Source organism: Monodelphis domestica, chromosome 1, assembly GCF_027887165.1.
Source record: "Monodelphis domestica isolate mMonDom1 chromosome 1, mMonDom1.pri, whole genome shotgun sequence".
NCBI classification, from domain to species: domain Eukaryota; kingdom Metazoa; phylum Chordata; class Mammalia; order Didelphimorphia; family Didelphidae; genus Monodelphis; species Monodelphis domestica.
In genome coordinates this window covers 187,415,167-187,438,463 of record NC_077227.1, presented here as the reverse complement: position 1 = coordinate 187,438,463, position 23,297 = coordinate 187,415,167, and the positions used below count along the sequence as shown (strand labels likewise).

The 23,297-nt window shown below is 35.9% G+C and overlaps 1 protein-coding gene across 4 annotated transcripts in view; it reads right to left on the bottom strand.

Moving 5' to 3' along the window:
• TMOD2 (tropomodulin 2) overlaps nucleotides 1-23,297 on the bottom strand; it is a 53,926-nt gene that overhangs the window by 8,094 nt on the left and 22,535 nt on the right. For all 4 annotated transcript variants that reach the window (XM_007479958.3, XM_007479959.3, XM_001370074.4 and 1 more), the window contains exons 7-9: nucleotides 16,745-16,852; nucleotides 15,853-15,996; nucleotides 5,779-5,923 (exon numbers count right to left, since the gene is read on the bottom strand). In XM_007479958.3, coding sequence (XP_007480020.1) covers nucleotides 5,779-5,923; nucleotides 15,853-15,996; nucleotides 16,745-16,852 — 397 coding nt within the window. The remainder of the gene's footprint in view (nucleotides 1-5,778; nucleotides 5,924-15,852; nucleotides 15,997-16,744; nucleotides 16,853-23,297) is intronic.

The window sequence follows — 23,297 nt, the reverse complement described above, 5'->3', positions numbered from 1 at the left end:
ATACTTAGAACATTGTGCTCAGAACTCTCAATCATCTGTGTCAATGGACAGGAGCTGTATTTTTAGAAGTCTTTTTTTTTAATGGTCTTGGGATGCATTTTGGTATTTGCATTTGAATTCTGGCCATGTAGAATGTTTCATATTATATTTCCATTCAGGAGGAGAGAGAAGGAAGGTCTAGCTTCTCCATAGTTCTTCCAATTCAGCTTCTCCTCGTTCCCTACTCCAGCAGCTCTGAGTCTATGAGAACAGTAGCTAAGCTGTGCTCTTACATTCTAAACTTTATGTCCAAGTAAGTAATTAAATTTAATTACTTTGTATTTTAAAGTGTCTTTTCCTGATAAGTGATTCTGATCTCCCAAGGAAATGTCAACTGCTTTTTCCTCATAAATTTTCTTGGGCTACAGTCATTATTATAGTCAATTAGAGAGTTGTAAACAAAGGAATGCTCTCAGCCCCTAACCCACAGACCTAGACTAAATCATGAGGTAGCTAGGTAGCTCAGTGGATAGAGAGTCAGGCTGGGGATGGGAGGTTCCACGTTAAAATTTGGCCACAGACATATCTTAGCTATATGACCTTGGGCAAGTCACCAAACCCTAATTGCCTGGCCCTTACTGCTTTTCTGCCTTGGAACTCATACTCAGTATTGATTCTAAGACAGAAGGTAAGAACTAAAAACAAAACAAAACAAAACAATGAAATACAATTCTGATACTCTACAGTATATAATTAAGATAAGATATACAGAAAATTCTCTTACCCAGTACAAGATTGATAAAAGGAGTACTTTGTGCTTATGCTATCAGAATATTTAATAGTTACTATCCAGTAAATTAAGTCAATAAGCATATATTAAGTATCTACTAGGTGCCAGACACTATTCTAAGTGCTAGAACAGGGTCTCGTAACCTGAGGTCTGTGAATGCTTTCAAGATCATTGGTTTCCTTTGTTATCCTATGCATTTTATACATTTAAAGCATTATTCTGAGGAGCCCATCAGTAGGCTTCACCAGGCTACTAAAGGGGCTCAAGACACACACACACACACACACACACACACACACACACACACACACACACACACACACACACACACACACACAGAATTAGGACCCTAATCTAGGGGCAGGTTTTACACTGTTATAATTATGAGTGCTTTAAGTGGGAAGTCCAAGAGAGAGAAACCAGGATGATAACAAACAACTCTTTCATTACTGCAACTACCTAGAACACCTGTCACTGGGCACCAATCTTGAGGGTTATATAACAGATAATCATCATAGTGCCCCTGGATTTTCATTGGTAATCTTTTAAAGGAAAGATTCATTTTTTAAAAAACATTTCACTCAATATAGCAAAATATAGTTTTAAAGACTTTCCCCTAACAAGGTATTTCCTATGTATGTTATCATAAAAAAGATTACTTAAAGGAATATAACTATAGCAATAGTCTAATAATCTTCTGATATGTATAAAATATGTATGTATAAAATAAAGGAAAAACCAGGGAACCAAATATGTTAGTGTATGCTATCAAATGCACAGATATAGATGGATGAGGGCAGCAAAAATTAACATTATCTCCATTGTATTTTTATTTATGTTGATTCTCATTTCCCAATTACATTAAAAAAAAAAAAAAACCTTTCCCTTCCCTCTTAGAATCAATACCGTGTATTGGTTCCAAGGCAGAAGAATGGTTAGGGTTAGGCATTGAGGGTCAAGTGACTTGTCCAGTTACACAGCTAAGAAGTGTCTGAGGCCAGGTTTGAACCCTAGACCTCCCATTTGTAGGTCTGGCCCCCAATCCACTGAGCCATCTAGCTGCTTCTTCCCAATTAAATTTTAATTTGGTTTGATGGAACTTGGGAATCAGACCAGGACTGGACTTACTGTTGTAAAGAACATTTTGTACACAATCCACAAAAGGAAAAGAGATTTCCCACATGAAGTCCAGCAGATAATTCTGCTTTCAGATAACATTAGGTTGATTGCATTTATCTCTACAACACTACGTGATTTCTTCAGTGAAATCTGAAGCTACTTAAAAGAGATGAATCTAGTAATACACACAGGAAAAACCAAGTGGATGAAGCATGCAATACATTGCCCAAACCATGGCAAGCAGATAAATAGACAATTCATTGTATTAGTCAATCAGGACATGTATCTTGCATAGAAACTGAAGATTAACCATAAGCTGGGCCAGGATTGACTGAGTAAGGGTGTGTAAGCACTATAAATATTGCAGACAAAAATCTAAAATATTTTGGACTAAATTAAAAGAAACATAACTTCTAGAAATAAGAAGGTGATAGTCTTTCTTTAACCATAGTGAGGCCATATATGGAATACTATGTACAATTCTAGGCTCATCAATTAAAAAAAACAAACAAAACCCTTACCTTCAATCTTAGAATCAATACTGTGTATTGGTTCGAAGGCAGAAGAGTGGCAAGAGGTAGGCAATGGGGGTTAAGTGGTTTTCCCAGGCTTACACAGCTAGGAAGTATATGAAGCAAGTTTTGAACCCAACCTCTCATCTCTAGGCCTGGCTATCTTCTGAGGCATCTATCTGTCTCCTTAGACTCATCAATTTAAGGACTTTGATAAGGTGTAGAGAGCATCTAGAGGAGGGCAAGCAGTAAAGTGAAAAATTTAGAGCCCATATCATTTAAGGACCAGTTGAAGGAACAAAGGATATTTAAACTGGAGAAAAGACCATTGAGAGAGGTAGGGCATGACAGTTACCTTCAAGAATTGAAGGGCTGCTACTTTTAGGAGGGATTAAATTTATTCTCTTTGTCCCCATGGGACAGAACCAGAAGCAATGAGTAGAAACAGCAAAGAGGTATCTTTAAGTTTGTTATCAAGAAAAGCTTCCAAATGATTAGAGTTTTCCAAAAGTAGAATGATCTGCCTTGAGAGACAATGAACCTTTGCTGGAGTCTTCAAATAGAAGTTAAATGACCATTTGCTAGGTAAGTGATATTGGGGATTCTCTTCAGGTATTGTTTGGATTACGTGTCCACTAAGGTCTCATACAACTCTCAAATTCTGTGATTTGGTGAAGGAATCTTGTATTAACTTCAAAATAACAACATATTGTTGACATGTTTTAGGCAACATTTTGCTCTACCGTTTGCTTCTTTATTGTCAAATGATGAGCACACTGGGACCTTTATTCTTTATGTTGTTGAGGCAACTGTGTGACTGTAAAGATGTGGTCTACTGTAGAATATTATTCACAAAGACCTGACTGCTTCTTTCTGATACCTTCATCAAGGATATCATCATTTTGTACTTAAATTCTCAGAGATTTTTGTAGAGATAGCAAAGAAACATGAGTTGATAGTGATGTACAAACTATTTGGGACAAACAATGATTTTTCTATATTATAACAACAATCGTTGTGTATGTGTGCTATTATGAAATGAGGCTGACTCAGAACCTGCCTGATTTCCTGATTTTTGTTAGTTCTTCATCATCTGGGTGCTATAAATTTACTGCCACACAAAAGTGTAGTGGCTCTCTTTGGTCCCGTTTTTAATTCTGTGGTTTTAAAAAATAAAGTAAAGTTCTTAAAGAGTCCATTCAATGATTGTTAGAGATACTGCAGTGGCTATTGGTATGAGAAATCAAACATTTCAAAGATCATTCAAGTCCACCATAAAACAGGGTCATTAAATGGAAGGACAAAGGAAAGTGCAGTCTAAAATGATAACCACCACCAAGAACTGACAAAATATTGCTAAAAGGGAAAATCCAGTTAAGTAAATCCTTAGAAAATAAGCAAAGATTTTTAGAGAGACCTTGCAATTGGAAGGGTTGTTATTGATTTTTCTATGGTGAGAGATAGTCTTATTGAAGTTGGAAAAAGAAAGAAAAGATCAGTTAAAAAAATCTCAGCCACTAATACTGTTCTAAACAAAACAAAACAAAACAAAACAAAATAGCCACAGGCAAGACAATCCAAAAACTCTGGAAAATAAGCATTGGAAAAGGGCAATTTCTTGCTGAAGAAAGATTTTTATTCAAAGCTGTTGTAAGTAGAAGTCTTTAGCCTGTTAAGACTGTTAAGATCTGGGCCTCTTCATCAAACTGTAAAACATCCATCTCCCTCCCTCAAACATGTTTGGGAGATTTTTGCTTCTAGTGTGGCTGGAAGTCTTGTTCCCATTGAAAGAATGATGAACTCTGATAAATACATTCATATACTAAGAAGAATTGTTTTAGAATTATTAGTATAATAGAGTCCTAGGTGTGGAGTCAGGAAGACCTGAGTTAAAACCTAGCTTTGGTACTTAATAACTCTGTGACCTCAGACATCCACTCTGTCTGCCTCAGCTTCCTCAATTGTAAAATGGTGATAATAACAACACCTACTTCACAGGGTTGTTGTGAGGACTAAGTAAGATATTTGTAAAAGTGCTTAGCACAATGCCTGGCAGATGGCAGATTTTACTTCCCTTTCCTTATCCCTCTATCTATGTTTTCATGTAAATACATCAGGAACTCTGAAGTTAAGGGTACAAACATGGTGACAACTTTCCTATTATTACCTTTTTAAAATTATCATGGAGAATGAAGGGAACTCAAGGTCTTATAACTAACCCCAAACTGACTTGAACATAAATTTCATATATCAGGAATAAGTCATAACTCAAGGAACTCTTTTTCTTCACTGTGGCTTACGCACAATATGTTTTCCTTCTAACTTCCTTATGACATGAACACTGTTTTAAATAACTTTTAATTTTTTAATCTATTTATCTTAATTACATTTTATGGACTATCAAGAGACAAGAAGATAGTGTTTCAGAGTTGCTTCTTTTTAAACAGAAAACTGAATTACTATACCAATTTTATAAAAGATATATTTAAGATAGCTAACAAGATTAAAGAAAAAAAGAATAGAAATACTTTAACTAGTGCTTTGCATCAAAGTAATGCTATTCACTCATCATTAAATGAAGAATAGAGGAAAATTAAGCAGGAGAACTGCTTGGAGAATCTAATTAGTTTTTTAGATACTTCTGAGTTGGGTCTTTAAAGTGTCTTTATTATTTTGTTCAATATTCTATGAATTCTCCAAATCAGATATACCTGTAATCAAATGCAAGAACAAACATGAATCCTAAAAGTCAATATAAGTGATTTAGGAAATAACTTCATGTTCCTCTTCAATGACACAGATAATCAAGGACTATATATAAATAATAAATTTAATCTGATTCAATAAACATTTATTAAATACCTATAAGGTATAGTTAAATAAATATTTTTTTTAAAGAAGATAAGACAAAAACCAAAGGCTATTTTTAAAGGAATTGTGTAAGTCAAGGATTCTTGACTTTTTATATGTCCTAGAACCCTTTGTCAGTCCTGTAAAACCTCTTCTCCAAATAATATCTTGAAATGCATAAAATATACTACATTGGATTGCATGGGAAATCAAAGATATCTAAATATGGTCATCAAAATATTATTTAAAAAAACCCAAGTTTATTGACCCAAGCTAAGAACATTTGGTTTAGTTGAATTGTAAGCACTGTTATTAGGATGATTCCATTAGCACTGAATTTGGTGAAGTTCCAAAAGACCCTAAGGTTAATAGTAATGATTATTTATTAAACTATGTATCTGAAACATAAAGATGGAATTGTCTAAAAATGGCCACCATGGTCTTGTAGTTTTCAACATCCCATTAGTCATTAAATGCAAAGCAGCTAAAAAGCAAAAGAATAACCATATTAAAATTACAGTATTTTACCTAGATCATTATTCTTTGTGATGGCAGCTGCTACCCTGGTTCTTGGCCCTTGTTTTGTAAACTGGTATCCAAACTTAAGAATCATTGAGTTCTCCTCAACCATCTGGGCAATTTCCATTTCTACAGCTGTTCCCAACTGCTGTCTCTGGTTTGTGGATATGCAAACACAGACATATACAAACACATATACACACACAAAAAGGACACATTAAAAAAGAAGAAACATTTACTTTCATAAAATATAATTCAAATAGCTAACAGGTTTAATTTTTAAAAAGAACAGGTATAATTTGGGCTTTAAAAGAATAAAGGCAAAAAAACCCCCAACCAAACAACCCAGTCAATTTGTATCTTAGTCTAGCCAAGTGAAGAAGATTCAGTTTTAAACAAAGTCATCAGACTTGTGCTCATCTGTAGTTACATTTTATGTAACTTTATTTTTTGCTTTCTTTATTTTATACCATAACACATTTACACATGAATTTTCCATGGTTACATGATTCATGTTATCTCTCTGCCCTCTTTCCTCCCTCCTCCCAGAGTTGACATTTAATTCCACTGGGTATTACATGTATTATCACTCAAAACCTGTTTTCATATAATTCATTTTTTTGGTAATAATCTTTTAAAACACAAATCCAAATAAACCCAATATAAACCCAAATAAACAAGTGATAAATCATGTTTTCTTCTGCATTTCTACTCCAACAGTTCTTTCTCCAGAGGTGGATAGCACTCTTTTTTGTAAATGCCTCAGAATCGTCCTGTATCCTTGTATTGCTGTTAGTAGCAAAGTTGTGGTTACATTTTTAAATGAAGTTACTGTGGCTGCCACCTGACCTCCTAATCTTTCCAGATGGAAGAAAATGGGTGAATCATGTGTGAAGAAAGAAAAAGAGAAACAGGGAAAAAATTGAAACCAAGGTTAGTAGTTGGTGTTTCTTGTAATCTACTAAATGTTTGTAAGGAAGGTAGCAGGGGGTAATGGAAGGAGCTTTAACCTTGGAAACGGGAGACCTAAGGTCTAATCCTTGCTTTGGTACTAATCTAATTATGTGACCTTGAGCAAATTGCTTCATCTTTTCGTAGAATGATAAGGATGGACCATATGTTCTCTAAGAAGTTTCTGTTTTAACATGGATAAATAATCAAATGGAGTTTTCAAAAATTAAATAACTTTATAGTAACCGAAATTATTGGTGGATGTGGCTCCAAGGGGTGCAAACCAGAAAATTAATTAATAAATTAGTCAGTTTGACTTCTTCCTAAAGCACAAGTCTTCCCATGTCACTTTTAGACTCAGAAATTTTCAGAGGCTCCCTATTGCCTAAAGAGAAAAATATGAACATCTCTGGTTGGCATTTAAACCCCTTCAAAACATAGCTTCAGCCTACGTTTTCATGTTTATTGAACATTCTTCCCTTCACATACTCCACATTCCAGACAATTTGGCCTACTTTCCCCAAACTCAGAATTCCAACACCCACCTCAGTGTATGGGGTGTCCTCTAGGGCTAGATTGCATACCCAGCCCCCCAGTCTGTGTGCTAAAACCCCTAGATTTCTTCAAGGTTCAACTCAGGTAACAACAATAATAATATCACTTTCCCATGTAATCAGCTTCTGATAATAATTCTAATTATTTATAATCAATTTCCCCATGTGTCAGTTTCTGATAATAAAAAAATAATTTATAAATAATTTCCCATGTAATTAGCTTCTGATAATAATAACAGTAACAAAAGCATTCATATGATGCTTTAAGGTTTGCAAAGTGCTTTACAAATATCTTCATTTTATCCTCATGACAACCTTTGGGGGCAAGTACTCTTATTCTTCTCATTTTACACATGAGGGCAGGTAAAGTGATTTGTCTAAGGTCACACAACTGGCTAGTAAATATTTGAGAACAGATTTGAATTTACATCTCACTGACTTCAATCCAGCACTCCAAACTCCCCACTGATTGGCCTTCATTGCTATTGAGCTTTCTCCCTCAAATGACCTTACATTTATGTAGCTATTTATATGTTGTAATTCCTAGAAGAATGAAAGCTTCTTGAAGGCAGGGATTAGTTTTCATTTTGTCTTTGAAGGCTCAGGACCTTTATGCGTCTTACAGGGAATAAATGTTCAATAGGTGCCTTTTATTTTGATTATATGTGAACAGAAAATCACAACTCTAGTCCAAAATCTTCTGACCTCTTAGTACAATTCAGTGTAAATCCAAATGAATTACCTAATTGAACATTACAGAAATTCTCCATATGTTTTAATTCTGTAGGTTGAGTTTTTCCAACGTGGCTAGAAGGAACCCTAGAGGCAATTTTTGCAAACACCACCAGATGGAGGTATTACCGTGTGAAAAATGACTACTTTCTAGAAAAGAAAGGACCCTTACAACTTCTTAGATCTGTAAATAATTTGGGGGAGGGGGGCTGAAAATGTTTCCTCCCCCACCAAAGTTTCTACATAGCCATTTCCTTTTGGAGTATAAATACTTTTCTGCCAACTTTTTTCAAAACTTTATTTGCTCATATTTTTATCTACAGGACTGTAGTTTTCAGAGGAGAATAGTGTTAAATAATTACGTTTGTGAATACTGAGATTGCATTTCTGCTATTCTAGACAAATCCATTGCCATTTTCACTTTGATAAATATTCCATTTGGACAATGTGCCAGGTTGTTCAATCATGTCCAACTCTTCACCACCCCACTTGGGATTTTCTTGGTGAAGATACCAGGGTGCTTTGCCTTTTCCTTCTCCAGCTCATTTAACAAATGAAAAAAACTGAGGCAAAATAGGGTTAAGTGTCTGGGGTCACATAGCTAGTAAGTGTCTGAGATAGAATTTGAACTCAGAAACATGAGTGTTTCTGACTCCATGCCCAGCACTCTCTCTACTGTACCATCTACCTGCCTAATATAGTGGCATACAGTTTAATATACATTTTCACAACCATTATATTACTTGATTTTCACAACAACTCTATGAAGTAGTAGGGGCAGGTATTATTATTATGAGGAAACTGAGTCTCAGGGAGGGTATATGATCTGATTAAGGTCAAATGGCTAATAAGGGGCTGGGCTGAGACACACATCTAGAGATTTTCTGACTGCAAGTTTAGATTGGAGAACCATGCTGCCTCTCACTTACATAAAAAAACTACCGAGATATTCCTATTAAATGTATTCTGTTTAGAAGTTTTTCCATGGATTATTAAAATGAGTTTTTATTACGGCATGTAATACTTTTTCTCCCCTTGGTTTCATATTCTTGGCTCTGGAATTTCATTGGCCATGGGCAATTCATTTGATATGTCTGTGTTTTAGTTTTCTCATCTGTAAAATGGGGATGATAATAATACCTGTGTTCCTTACTTCGCTGGGTTGTTAGGAGGAAGGTTGTTTACAAACAGAAAAGTACAAAATAAAAGTAAACCCATTTCTTAGAAGGTTCACACCTCCTGCCTTATATTTATAAATTCATCTCATGGAATCATAGGCTAAAGGGTTGAGCCAAATCCAGTCTTAGCCATTTACTAACTAGGTAATACTAGGTAAGACACATAGCCTCGGTTTGCCTCAGTTTCCTCAATTGTAAAATGAAGCTATTGACAGTACATCCTAGGGTTTTTGTGAAGATCAAATGAGATAGGATTTGTAAAGTATTTAGCTAAATGAATAAATAAATAAATAAATGCATATTTTTTTTTCCTTTAAAGATCATCTAGTTTAATAATCTTATTTTATAGGTGAAGAAATTGAGACCCTGCAATGGGCAAAGATTTGTCCAAGGTCACATAAATAGGAAAGCTAGGATTCCAATCTAGGCCGTCTGATTACAAACCAAAATTATTTCCACTATAGTACACTGTCCATTTGATTAATTTGTTATGTGCTTTCTTGAGTTTTCTATTTTTCATAGGTCATACCTGATGGAATTATAATTAGCAAGAGCTTCACTGACAGCCTCTCATTTATCTTGTTCTTGTTTTTAAAGAGCTCTTGGGCATCACCCAATGGATTCTCAGGAGATGTGCACTCTGGTACCTTTGCTACTTACCATGCTATATTGGTTTCACATACCAATTATGCCTCTGGATCAAAGTTATAATAGAGAACAAGCTCTAACTCTGGATTTCTGCATACTATTGACTTAAGCCAAGCTCTTCCGCTAAACAATGTTTTTTCTCTCTTCTTGTCACAAGGAGAGAGAAGTACAACAGAGAAGTCAAGTATAAGAACTTGGTAAATCCATTCCAGAGTGACTTAAGACAAATTAAAGATGATTTATGAAGTTAGTATCTTGAGGGGGATTTGAAGTGGCAAGTATAGGTTGCAAGTTTGTATTTTCAAAGATTGAAACTAATTGAAATTCTAAGGGTCTAGATTATTAGATAGATTTTAAGAAGGTGGAACTTCTGAAAGAGGGAATTTGAGAATATGGATTCAGAAATAAGGTTTCAAAATAACCTAAGCCACTTCACATACAAAAATGTAAATATACTTTGAAATAAGCACATCTCAAGTCATTTAGTAATGTTTCTCTAGAATTTTGAAATAATCTCTTCTTGAACTTTTTATTATTCCATGGGGTTCTCAGCTTGTTTCATTTAAACATCCGGCTGCTCTATCTCTTCCTTATCCTTATTTCTTAGTACTCTAAATAGACTCTATCCTTTAACCTTTGTTCTAGGTACCCAGCAATAGAAAAAGCATGACTATGTGGGAGTTAGTGTAGCAATTTATAGGAAAAGTACCCATGAGATGTCCACAGCTTACATTTCTGAGCTTGGAAGATAAAGTCTTAGAAATTAATTTTAAGGGCATTCTGGGGAAGCAAATTGGAATTGGGATGGAGGGGGGTGAAGTCCTAGAGATGTATAGGTACATGAGAAGGATAATTCTATTTTACCTATCCTCTTCCCCATTTCATCTTACACCTTTATTGAATGCTAAACAGTTCAGGAGAAAGTTTAGGGAATAAGGAAAGCTGAACTGTTCTAGGTGGCCCAAGACTCTTCTGAGGTCAGAAACCTGAGGAACACTACAGAACCATACCACAAACATCCTTCTGCTCTTCTTCATTCTGTTCTCCTAGACCTAGCTAGGTTAGAAGACACATCCAGCAAAGAAACTTCCAGATTAGAAATTTAGTTCTAGTCCCTGGGACTAGCAAAATGGCATTCCATTGCCTAGCAGATTTCCCCTTCTATCATTCCCTCTTTCACGAATCTTTATTCTGTTCTTGTCTATTGGCTGCTTCTCTGTTGCCTACATGTCTCCCTCATCCTTAAAAAATCCTTATTTTATCTGTTCATCCCTGTTAGGAATCATCTCATAAGTTTCTTTCCCTTTTATACTAAACCCTTTAATAGAATTGTCTATGGTTGGTGCCTCTACTTTTCTCTCTTCTCAACTTTATGCAGTCTAGCTTCCAGGATCTGAATCCAACTGAAATTGTTCCCTTATTAGTTACCAATTGTCTCTTAATTGCCAAACCTAATGGAAACTTCCCAAACCTCATCTTTCTTCACCTCTCTGCAGTCTTTAACACTGTTGATTAACTCCTTTCCTATATATCTCTGTCTTTCTTTATCTGTCTCTGCCTGTCTGCCTCTCTTAGCTCTCCTCTTTGTTTGACTACTTCTCAGTCTCCTTTGTTGGATCTTCATCTAGGTCATGCTGACTATCCAAAGAAATCTATTAAGGCTTTGTTCTGGGTCTTTTCCTCTTCTTCCTCTACTCTATCTTGCTTGATAATCTTACCAGTTCCCATGGATTCACTCTGTGATTCTTAGATCTATTTTATCCAGTCTTAACCTCTTTCTTGAACTCTGGTCTTATGTTTCCTTTTATATATGTTGTCTTGAACTGGAAGTCACAGACATCTTAAATTTTACATGTTCAGTTCTGAACTCATCTTTTCTCCCCAACCCTCACCTTTTCATAACTCATTAAGTCAATAAACATTAAGTGCCTATTATGTGAACAGGCAGTAGGAAAAATTCTCATTTGATCATTCTCTCCCTGCTAACTATTATTCTGTATCTTTTCTACTTTTTGTGACTAAATTCCCTGAAAAGGCTGTCAATAAGAACTTCCATTTTCTCTCCTCTCACTTCCTTCTTAACTCCTTACAACCTGGCTTCCAGAATTATTAATCCACTAAAACTGCCCCCTTGCTAATAATCTCTTAGTTTACAAATCCAATGGCCTTTCCCCAAATTTCTTTCTTTTTGACCTTTATACATCTTTTGACATTTCTCCCCCCACAACACCTTGATACTCTCTCTTCTCTAAGTTTTCAGGATACCACTCTCTCTTGGTTCTCCCACCTGTCTCACCACTACTTCTCAATCTCCTTTGCTATATTTTCATTTAACTCCCTCTAACTGTAGGTATTTAATAGATATTTAACAGTATTTTAACGGTATGTATTTAACCACTATACTATATCATTTAGTGATCTCATCAGCTCCCACACACTAAATAGTATCTCTATGATGATGATTCTCAAATCTACCTTTCCTTCCCCAATCTCCCTGCTCCAAAGAAAATCTTTCCTTCTCCAATCTCACATATCCAACTGCTTTTCAGATATCTCAAGACATCTTAAACTCAACATTGTTCAAAATAGACCTTATTATCTTTCCCCCTAAACCCTCCCTGTCTCCAAACTTCCTTATTTCTGTATATGGCAATACCATACTCCCAAGCCCCAATGCTCACAATCTAGGTTACCCTCAACCCCTCACTCTCTTTCATACCTTCCATACTCACTCTATTGCCATAGTCTGTTGATTTCACCTGTGCAATATCTATCAAACATGCCCTCTTCTCTCCTCTGACAGTGTTCTGGTGCAGCTCCTCTTTACCTCATACCTGGAGAATTATAATAGCCTGCTGATAAGTCTACCTGCCTCAAGTCTCTCCCTACTCTAATCTACCCTCCATTTATTCACTAAAATTTTCCTGAAGTGCTACTATGTCATCCCATCTACTCACTAAACTCAAATTATTTCCTATTGCCTCTAGGATCAAATACAAAATCTTCTGCCTTTATGCAAAGTCCTTCATAACCTAGCACCTTTCAACCTTTCCAGTCTTCTTACACCTTACTCCCTGATACATAACCTTCAGTCCAGTGATACTGGCCTTCTGGCTGTTTCTTGAAAAAAGATACTCTACCTCTTGGCTCTATTATTTCTGGTTATTCCCCATATTTGGGGCGTTCTTCTTCCTCATCACTACTGTGAATCTTAAAACTACTCAGCTCTACTTCAGAAGATTTGATTAAGTTATTCCCCATTTTTAACAATGGAGGTATTTGATCAGGAATGTATTGGGAACTTTTAACATTACTCCACCCTACTCAGACAGTGCGCCTTAGGGGAAGATACAGTTGCAAACTCCTGATTGAACAATGAAAAGTCCCTAACTCATGCCTTATAGTAAAGCTAGAATCTTAGGCTAGGTCTATTTTTAGATCTAATACAAAAGGGTGCTAAGTACCTATAAAGGTTAAATTAATCACTAAAAGGTCAAGCAACTTACAAAAGGCAAGCTTAACAAAAGAGGTGTGAAGTGCTCAGAGGATTTACTCTAACCAGAGAAGGTGAGAACCAAAGAAGATGTGAACTAAGAATGGGCAGTCCTGGGAAAAAAGCAACTATTGTGATTGGTAGATGTGAAAATTTAGGGGAGGTGACATAAGAGAAAATTTCTTTAAAAGGAGAAGTCAGGGAAACAATCTTCATAAAAACCTCTGACAAAGGTTTAATTACTCAAATTTACAAAGAGCTAAATCAATTGTACAAAAAATCAAGCCATTCTCCAATTGATAAATGGGCAAGGGACATGAACAGGCAGTTTTCAGCCAAAGAAATCAAAACTCTTAATAAGCACATGAAAAAGTGTTCTACATCTCTTATAATCAGAGAGATGCAAATCAAAACAACTCTGAGGTATCACCTCACACCTAGCAGATTGGCTAACATGACAGCTATGGAAAGTAATGAATGCTGGAGGAGATGTGGCAAAGTTGTGATATTAATGCATTGCTGGTGGACTTGTAAATTGATCCAACCATTCTGGAGGGCATTTTTGGAACTATGCCCAAAGGGCAATAAAAGACTGTCTGCCCTTTGATCCAGCCATAGCACTGCTGGGTTTGTACCTCAAAGAGATAATAAGGAAAAAGACTTGTACAAGAATATTCATATCTGTGCTCTTTGTGGTGGCCAAAAATTGGAAAATGAGGGGATGCCCTTTGATTGGGGAATGGCTGAACAAATTGTGGTATATGTTGGTGATGGAATACTATTGTGCTAAAAGGAATAATAAAGTGGAGGAATTCCATGGAGACTGGAACAACCTCCAGGAAGTGATGCAGAGCGAAAGGAGCAGAACCAGGAAAATATTGTACACAGAGACTGATACACTGTGGTACAATCAAACGTAATGGACTTCTCCATTAGTGTCAATGCAATGTCCCTGAACAATCTGCAGGGATCTAAAAAACACTATCCACAAGCAGAAGATAAACTGTGGGGGTAAAAACACCGATGAAAAGTAACAGCTTGACTACAGGGGTGGAGGTGATATGACTGAGGAGAGACTCTAAATGAACACTCTAATGCAAATACCAACAACATGGAAATGGGTTTGAATCAAGGACACATGTGATACCCAGTGGAATCGCATGTCGGCTATGGGAGATGTGGGGGTGGGGGGAGGAAAAGAAAATGATCTTTGTTTCCAATGAATAATGTTTGGAAATGACCAAATAAAATAACGTTTAAAAAAATAAGTCAATGAAACTAAAAAATAAAATAAAATAAAATAAAATAAAAGGAGAAGTCAGTTCAGGTAACTGAGTTTTGGATTGGAAGTCAGATATAGGGAGTTGGTTGGAGTTCGGAGTTTGAAGGATTGGAGCTTGCTTGAAGATGATCTTGTGGTGAGTGATAAAGACTGGCTTGTTCTCCCTTAGGCTCAGGCCTAGGCCATTTTGGCCTAGGCCCTTTTCTACTGCTTGGCTATTCTCTCTCTCTCTCTCTCTCTCTCTCTCTCTCTCTCTCTCTCTCTCTCTCTCTCTCTCCTTCCCTTAATTCCTTCATTTATATGAATTAAAATCTCCATAAAACCCAGCTGACTTGGGTATTTTCATATTTGGGAATTTTCCCATAGCGACCACTTATTTTTAGATTTTAAGTCAAGACACTAAAAATTATCTTCACAGTTTTGGCAACCACATTTTGGCGGTTACACTACCTACTGGCTTCCTTGAAAGTCCCTTCAAAAATTCCATCTTCTAGAGGAAATCTTTCCTAATCCTTTTTAATTCTAGTGCCTTCCTTCTATTATTTCTAATTTATCCTGTATATGGCTTGTTTGTCCATATTTATTTGTGTTTTGTCTCCCCCATTAAATTGTGAGCTTCTTGAAGTCAGGGATTATTTTTTGCCTCTTTCTGAATCCCTAGAACCTAGTACAGTGCTTGGCATATAGTAGGTACTTAATAAATGTTTAATGCCTGAATTTGGGATAAGGACCTTTATAACTACTGGGTCTCTGCATAAACATTCTCCCCTCCTTAAGAAATGGCAGCTACTGATTAATTTTGGAACAGAGGAGAGTAAAGAGACAAATTGGCTGGAGAGCCAGCATGAGTAGCTGCATTTGCTCACCCTGGTCTATCTATATTAGATATATTGGTTATATTGGCTATATTTTATGAGGAAAAAGAACCATTTTTTAAAAATGGTAACTGAGTTCTGGGGTGTGACAATTTGCTTTCCTTTCTTGATTAGAGTAGGATTGGAGGGTCAGGTTAAGGTCAGGGGCAAAGCTGGGCTTCTTGGATGGGTCTGGGGTCCTACCTTTAGTAGAAACTGATAATACACTACTCTAGTGCATCAATACTATTCTGCTTGTCTCCTCAAGTGCTTCACTTATCCTAGGCTAGAATATTTTCTCCCCATGGCATGGATGAACTTTTGGCTACCACTCTCTCATTCTCTGCATAGCAGACATAATTGTAGTACATAGATAGATGCTGCAGCTTACCTGGTTGTCTATCTTGATCTCTGTCAGGGATTCATTTTCTTTCAGTGCATCCACCAGTGCCAGAATCCCAGTTCCAGTGACAAAGTTGGATTCAATATTTAGGCTTTTCAATGTCTTATTTACTTTTAACATGTCGGCGAAAGCCTGGACAGATAAGGAAGAAGATTCAGTGAGCATTTCTGAGGGTTTCTGTGCAGAAATGCTCAGCATACTGAATAAAGCTGGTGTTTGGTAATAACTTAATTTAAAAAAAAACAACTTGGGTCCCAATAACCTATTCCCAAAGTAGGGAGGGCACTGTACAAGTCTCCAGGGCTTTGAGTAGTCTAGAAATGAGAGCTTCTTTACAACAAGAAAGATAAATTCTAAATACTTTTTAGAGCTTAGTAGTATTATTTCCCCTTCTACTGCTTTTAGCTCCTTTTTATGTTTTTGTCTTCCTCTATTAGAACAGAAGCTCCTTAAGAACAGATGTATTTATATCTCTAGTGCTTAGTTCATAGCCTGGCACATAATAAATATTTGTTGACTGATTCATTAATGTAACTTCATGCCTATGCTTAGCAACGTTTCCTTATAATTTGCCTAAATGATTTCACCTAAACGAATGAAAATTCTAGTTATTTGATGTCTCCTGATAGTTGAGATCCAATTAGATAAAATGTTTCCCCTCCCATAAAATCATAACTAATGTGGGTTTACTTACTATGCAGAGCATACTTTACCTGTATTAAGAACACTTAATAGAAAAAAATGTTATACAACTTGTTCCAAAAGTCTTAGTGCAGTTATAAGCAGTAGCTACTTAAGCCTTTTGCCCTGAGACTTCTGGGACAGCCTGTATTTGCTTCTAATGAATTTTTCAAGTTATATATTTAAGAGATTTACTTACAATTGCAACAGGATCATTGCTGCGGGTGGCAGCCAGGCTGAACTTCTTCACATGGGTGTTTTTCTCCAGAGCCTTTGCAAACTCCTTCAGAGTTGGAATTGGAATATTCTATGAAATGTAGAGGTACAGATTTTAAGACCATTGGGTGGGATCCTAAATTACATATTTCTGACTTTCAAAAGGTCCCTATTTATTTAAAAGATATTTTTAACCATTTGCCCATTTACCCTCCATTATCTTTGTTCTGGACAGGAACCACATTTTAGCCTGAATAAATTCTACCAACTCTGTGACCTAATGATGCTTCCTTTCTATCACTGATCATCTAAATATAATTTATCATCTTCTTTCTTCTCAATTAGGGGGTTCCTACATCTATTACTTCTATCACTTATAGTCCAGATAATGACATAATTATTGAATTTTAGCATTGGAAAGAACCCTAGTGGCCATCTAGTTCAATCTATTCCTGAAAAATAATTTCCTTGGGAGCATCTAGGTGGCTCAGAGGTTTGGGGGCCAGGGCTAGAGATGGGAAGTCCTGGGTTCAAATCTGACCTCAGATACTTCCTAGCTATATGATACGGGGTGAGTCACTTAAGCCTCATTGCCTAGCCCTTAGCACTTTTTTGCCTTAGAACCAACACTTAGAATTGATTCTAAAACAGAAGATAAAGGTTTAAAAAACATATACTTTAAAGCAATACCCAATAAATGGTTATCTAGTCTTGACATTTAGCCTTCCTCTTGTATGGGGGGACTCACTCTGGCTTTGGCTAGCTCTAATTGTTAAGGAATTTTTCTTTACATCAAACTTAAATTTTGTAACATCCACACACTATTCCTATTTCTGTTTTATGGGTCAGGGAGAACAGGTCTCATTCCCTTTTCCAACTGACAATCCTTCAAATACTTAAAAGCAGCTAGAACTTTCCCTCTTGAGTATTCTTTTTCAGGCTATATATCCCAATTCTCCCAAGTAAGGAATAACAAGGAAGGAATCAGGACTAACTGAATACTAAACTTAGGAAGAAGTAAGCTATAAAATTGGGAGTGCACATAGTATCTTAGTTGTGCACTTCTGGTCATACTCCAGCATAGTGGTCAGAAATGAATATAGAACTCTTGATGCTATCTTCCCAGGATCAGAGTATGGTAGGAGTATCCCTTCCTTGAAGCTAGATGTTTTCTTAGGGAAGCTTAAGATCATATACTACTCTTATAGGAACTATTCATTAAAAGTATATTGTATTTAATTCCTTCTTTCCTTGCTTTCAAATTTTGCCCATTTGTTTCAAGGAAAAATCTCTCTCCATTCATCTCCATTTTCTCTTTTTTTACTTCTCTTCATTCTATTTGTGAATCCCAAAATTATCTTTAACATAGCTACAAACACAACATGCATTATTAAGCAACCATTATGTACAAAGTACTGTGATAAGTGCTTAGATTTAATGAAAAACTTAAATTTGTTGCTAATGATATATCTATTTTAAGGAAAAAGGAAGCTATGCATTTTACCACAATGTTAAACATTATAAAGGACCAGTCCATCAACCTCTAAAATCCTTACAATTGCCTGGAATTCTCTTTTAAAAGAGTCACAAACATCTTCCCACTTCATCCTCCTATAAGATACCAGCTTTTGAGAAAAATAAAACATTAAAGTTTACAGTTTTTGTTTTAGCCAATTAGCTAAACTACTAATATGATAACAATAGTCTCCTACAATGTAAATGTGTAGTATTTTAACTACATTCTGAATTAAATTGTTCAACTCATAATAATATGATTTCTACAATGAAATGTATACCGAATTCTAAATAACCAAATAATGCAGAAACTTTGGGAATATAATCCATTTGTATGTTGGGGACTGTTCAGTCATTGCAACATTTAGGTGCTTAATAGTTGTTGACTAATTGCCCTACTATTAAACATTTGTACTGCAACTCCATTTCCAACTTCTATTCAGAGTTTCACAGTGAAAGTCTCTACTTGCCGTCAAGTTCTAAAATCCCCATCAGTATAATGTATTCTGAGCTCTGCTACCTAGAATGATGTCCCCAAGACTGTCTAAATAGAAATAAAGGTGGTGGTTTTTTCTATTTATGGACAAGATGATATTTTAAAATCAGGAAAACTCTTAAAAGTTGTGTGTTCTTACTGGGACATGTTGATACTAAATGAAGACTAGAATCATAAATTTAGAGCTAGAAGGGTGTCTGAGTATCTCTCTCACCTTATAGATATTGAAACTGGAGTCTGGCAAGGTTAAATGATTAGCACAAGGTCACACAGAGCAGAATGAGATTTGAACCTGAATTTTTGAAAGAGTTGAACAAGAGAGCCTCTGAAGTCCCTTCCAATTCAAGATCTAAAATCATTTATCATCCTTTGAGTCCAAATCCATTACTCTTTTCACCATACCACAATGTAGTTTAACAGGAAAATTATTTTAAGTACTAAGCCCATAATGAGCATCTGTAGCCCCCTTAGGGCATTGGAAAATGTTGCCTTCAATTATTTATGCTTATTTTTGTCCCATAATGATTTCTTGGTTCTTATTAGTACAAAATTCTTACATCCACTCACCATTTGCCTCCCAAGAAGTTTTCTTGAACAAGCTTTGGGGCAAATGTGGGGAATCTGTTTTGCCTGAGTAATAGATATTTATTTTTGCTTTCTCAGTAGAGGGTAGGGAAAAGGAAGAGAAGAAAAAAATCTTCATTTGAAATTTTTTTAAATAAAAAAAAACAGCTTTTGGTTCATGGAAAAAAAGTGACTGGGAGGAATCTACACTAAAGTTCTCCTTATTAGTGTAGAAGTGACCCTATGACTTGGGAGACTAAGTTTTGGTTGGCTTTACCACACTGGAAAAGCTCTGTGTATGAGGCAGAAGGTGGACTGAATGTATATTTGATGTCTGGGAAATGGTTTAGTGAAATGTTGAAAGATTCATTACCAGAAAGTTGGTCACCAGGTGATTAATATTTCAGACACTCATGAGATATTAAGGAGCTCTGATCTACAATGATAGAGGAAATACCCTCATCAATTAAATTATAGAGTTTTTTCAAAGTAGTAAAGAAATGTGGAAGAAGGGAATAGATATGCCCAAAGGCTCTATTAGTACAGAATTCCTTAACATGGATTTCCCAGCACAATTTTTTTTCCAGCCGGCATTCTTTGGACAAACCTCTTTTAGAGTTAGAATAGAGGACTCCAAGAGAAAGACTCAATGAAGTACTTCCCTACAGTATTGTGTATGGACTAACCAATGTACAAGGAAGAGAAATCATAAATTTTATGAAGTCGTGTCAACCAGTTTTATACAGAAAAGACCAGGCAATCAGAAGAGTAAGCTAGTTGTAAAATGTGTGAAATCTAACAAAAGGCAGGAACCACTTGGTAATGGTTTCTCTGAATGATAATGCAAATACTGTAAAATGAAAGGTCAGAATGGATAGCCATATTATTATGATAGTATAGGCATCCCATTATATACATGTCTACTTCTGAAATGTCTTTGTAATCCTTCCCTTGGACAGTGTTTGCTCTCTTTTTACCAGTGTGGCAAAATGCATCAGATGTTCATCAATGGCTATGTACTCCCTCATTGAAGGCTACATCCAAAACACAGAAAGTTTTCAAAGAAGCTTAAGTCAATATGCTGAACTTCAAATCAATTTAAGAAGCCTTTATTAATGCTTAATACTTGTAAGGTACTGTGCTAAGTGCATGGGTTCAAAGACAAAAATGAGTAGCCATTGCCCTCAATGAGGTTACAATCTATTGGAGGAGACAAGGTGTGTAAAGTTAAATAAATATATAAAGTCTTCATAAATTATATTAAGTAATTTCAAGAGAAAGCCCCCAAACTAGAAGGAACAGGAAAAACCTTGTAGTAGATAGTATCTAAGATATGCTTTCAAAAAACAAGGTATTCTAAGAGGCAGAGGCAAAGAGGGATTTCTGTGTTTCAGATATGGGGGATCACTTGTACAAAGGTACAGAAGTGGAACACAGATATATCATAGACAACTAACAGGACAACTGGATTAAAATGGAGAATGTAAAAGGAAATAATAGGAAATGAGTAGAAAGGTAGCTAGGAGCTTGAATTAGATGGTTGGATGGTTTTGTATTTTAACCTAGAGCCAGTAGAAACTTCCTGAAAAATGTTAAATAGGGGAATGACATGGTTAGAACTCTATTTTAGAAATATCAATTTGGCTGTTGTATGGAGAAAAGATCAGAAGGGAAGGAATGGAAGCTTTGGTAGACTAAATGGAATAATCCTGATGAAAAGTGATGAGGAACTGAGCTCCAATAGGGACTCTAGGATGAGGGAGGAAGACAGAAGGCAAAGATGTGGTGATAGATCAATAAGTCTTGGCAATCCATTAGATTTAGGCAGGGGTGAAGTAGGGAGCTGATTGTTAAATTTTAAGTGTGGGCATTTATATCTTAAAATTCAACAATGCTACAAAAAAGGTCTTGATTATCTAGATTTAAAAAGTAATGGAGAAAAATTTAATAAATTAGATTAAATTTAAAAGTGTGTAATTCATATATTTGGGGGGGGAAGACCTGTGGTTAAATATTTTCCAGCACATCATCTGAGTTGGAGTATGTTCCCACTCATCTGTTCTCACATTTACCAAGAACTCAGAGTAAGTTCAGGCTGTACTCTATTCTTACTTACACTACTGCAATAGTCTCCTAGCTGGTCTCCTTCCCTTGTCTCTCCTCTCCCCAATCTGCTCTGCACAAAGCTGTGAAATTATATTTTTAAGGCACATTTCATTCCATTCCTTAAAAAAGCTCTACCTTTTCTGGGTCATGGACCCTGGTAAAATCTATGAACTCCTTTCTCAGGATAAAGCTTTTACATATATAAAATTTAAAGGGAAAACAATTATGTTAAATATATTTACAAAAAAAATTAAACCAAATTCATGGACCCCAGATTAAGAATCCTTGCAGAAGTTCTCTTTTGCCTTTAAGATAAAACACTAACTTCTCTATTTAACATTTAAATATCTTTACAATCTGGATCTTTACAATCCTAGTTCACCATTATTCTCTTTCAAAAAGTCTGCAATCCAATGAAATGGCCATATTTCTGTTCCCTTTATGAGACATTCCACCTTCTATTTCTGTGTGCCTTTGTGACACAGGTAGTTTCTTATGTCTGGAATGCATTCCCTCTTAATCTCAGCCCCTTAGAATTCTGGTTTTCTTTAAGGGTCATTTCCTACATAGAGTTGATCTTGTTTCCCCTGGGGGCAAACACCCTCACCTTTTCCTCTCCTCAAATAACTTTGGTATATTTTATGCTGACAAAAATAGACACCATTTATAGAGTGCTTTAATGCTTGCAAAGTACTTTAAAATATTATTCTGTTGCATCCTCACAGTAATTCTAGGAGACAGGTACTATTGTTTTATCCATTTATAGATGAAAACTAAGGCAGAAAGCAGTTAATTCACTTGCCCAGCATCACACAATTGGTAAGTGACTGAGACAGGTTCTGGGTTCAGGGAGACCTGAGTCCAGATCCAGGGCTATATCCATTTAAATATCTCTGCTTCATATGACTTCCTGGCATAGTAGAGAGAATGCTGATCTCTGGCACATATTGGTGGTGGGCAAGGCATTTAATCTCAGGTATTTGCCTAAAAAGAAGCTACCCATCTACATTAATGAAGGGAATTTCCTTGTAGGGGGTTATCTACATCAAAGAAATTATAAGTCCAGTCTAGGAAAGAATTTGTTTTAACTTAGGTCTATAAATGCCATCTCCCACAATAGAATAGAATAGATATAGAATAGAATAGAATAGAATAGAATAGGCTGCTTCACTTTTATATATCTTGGGAGTCTAGTATTATTCCAGGCACAGCTGTTTGACAAATGTTTATGAACTGAATGAGGCTTGCTCATGTAATATATCCATTTGTTATATTTGACCATATTTATTTCTTACAGAGGATCATGTTGGAGAAGGGGAGTCATTGGGAAGTGACAATGAATTTTAATGGAGAAAAAAATGAATTAGAAAAAGCCAAGAGTCAAAGATGATTCCAAGGTTGCAAAGTAGTTGCTAACTGGAAGGATAACAGCATGGAGTACTGGAAAGAACACTGGTTTGGAAGCCAGAGGTTCTGAGTCCAAATCACACTTCTGCTCGTTATTGATATGATAATATAAAAGTAATTTACTCTCATTGAGCCTCAGTTTCTTCATTTATAAAATGAGAGGATTGAACTAGGTGGTCACTGAGGTCCCTTCCAGCCCCAATTCTATGATCCTTAGGGGACACCCTCAAAAAAAGCAGAGAAATTCAGAGGGGCAATGAGTTAGGGGAGCAACAAATTTAATTCCATTTTGGACTCATCAAGTTTGAGATATTTATGGAACATGGTAAAATTATAAATCTGGTTGTTTGAAATGCAAGATTAGAGTATAATAAAATAGTTATGCCTGTATATGTTGATTTTATAGTCATCTTTATAAGATGCCCCTAAACCAATTATATCTGTTAAC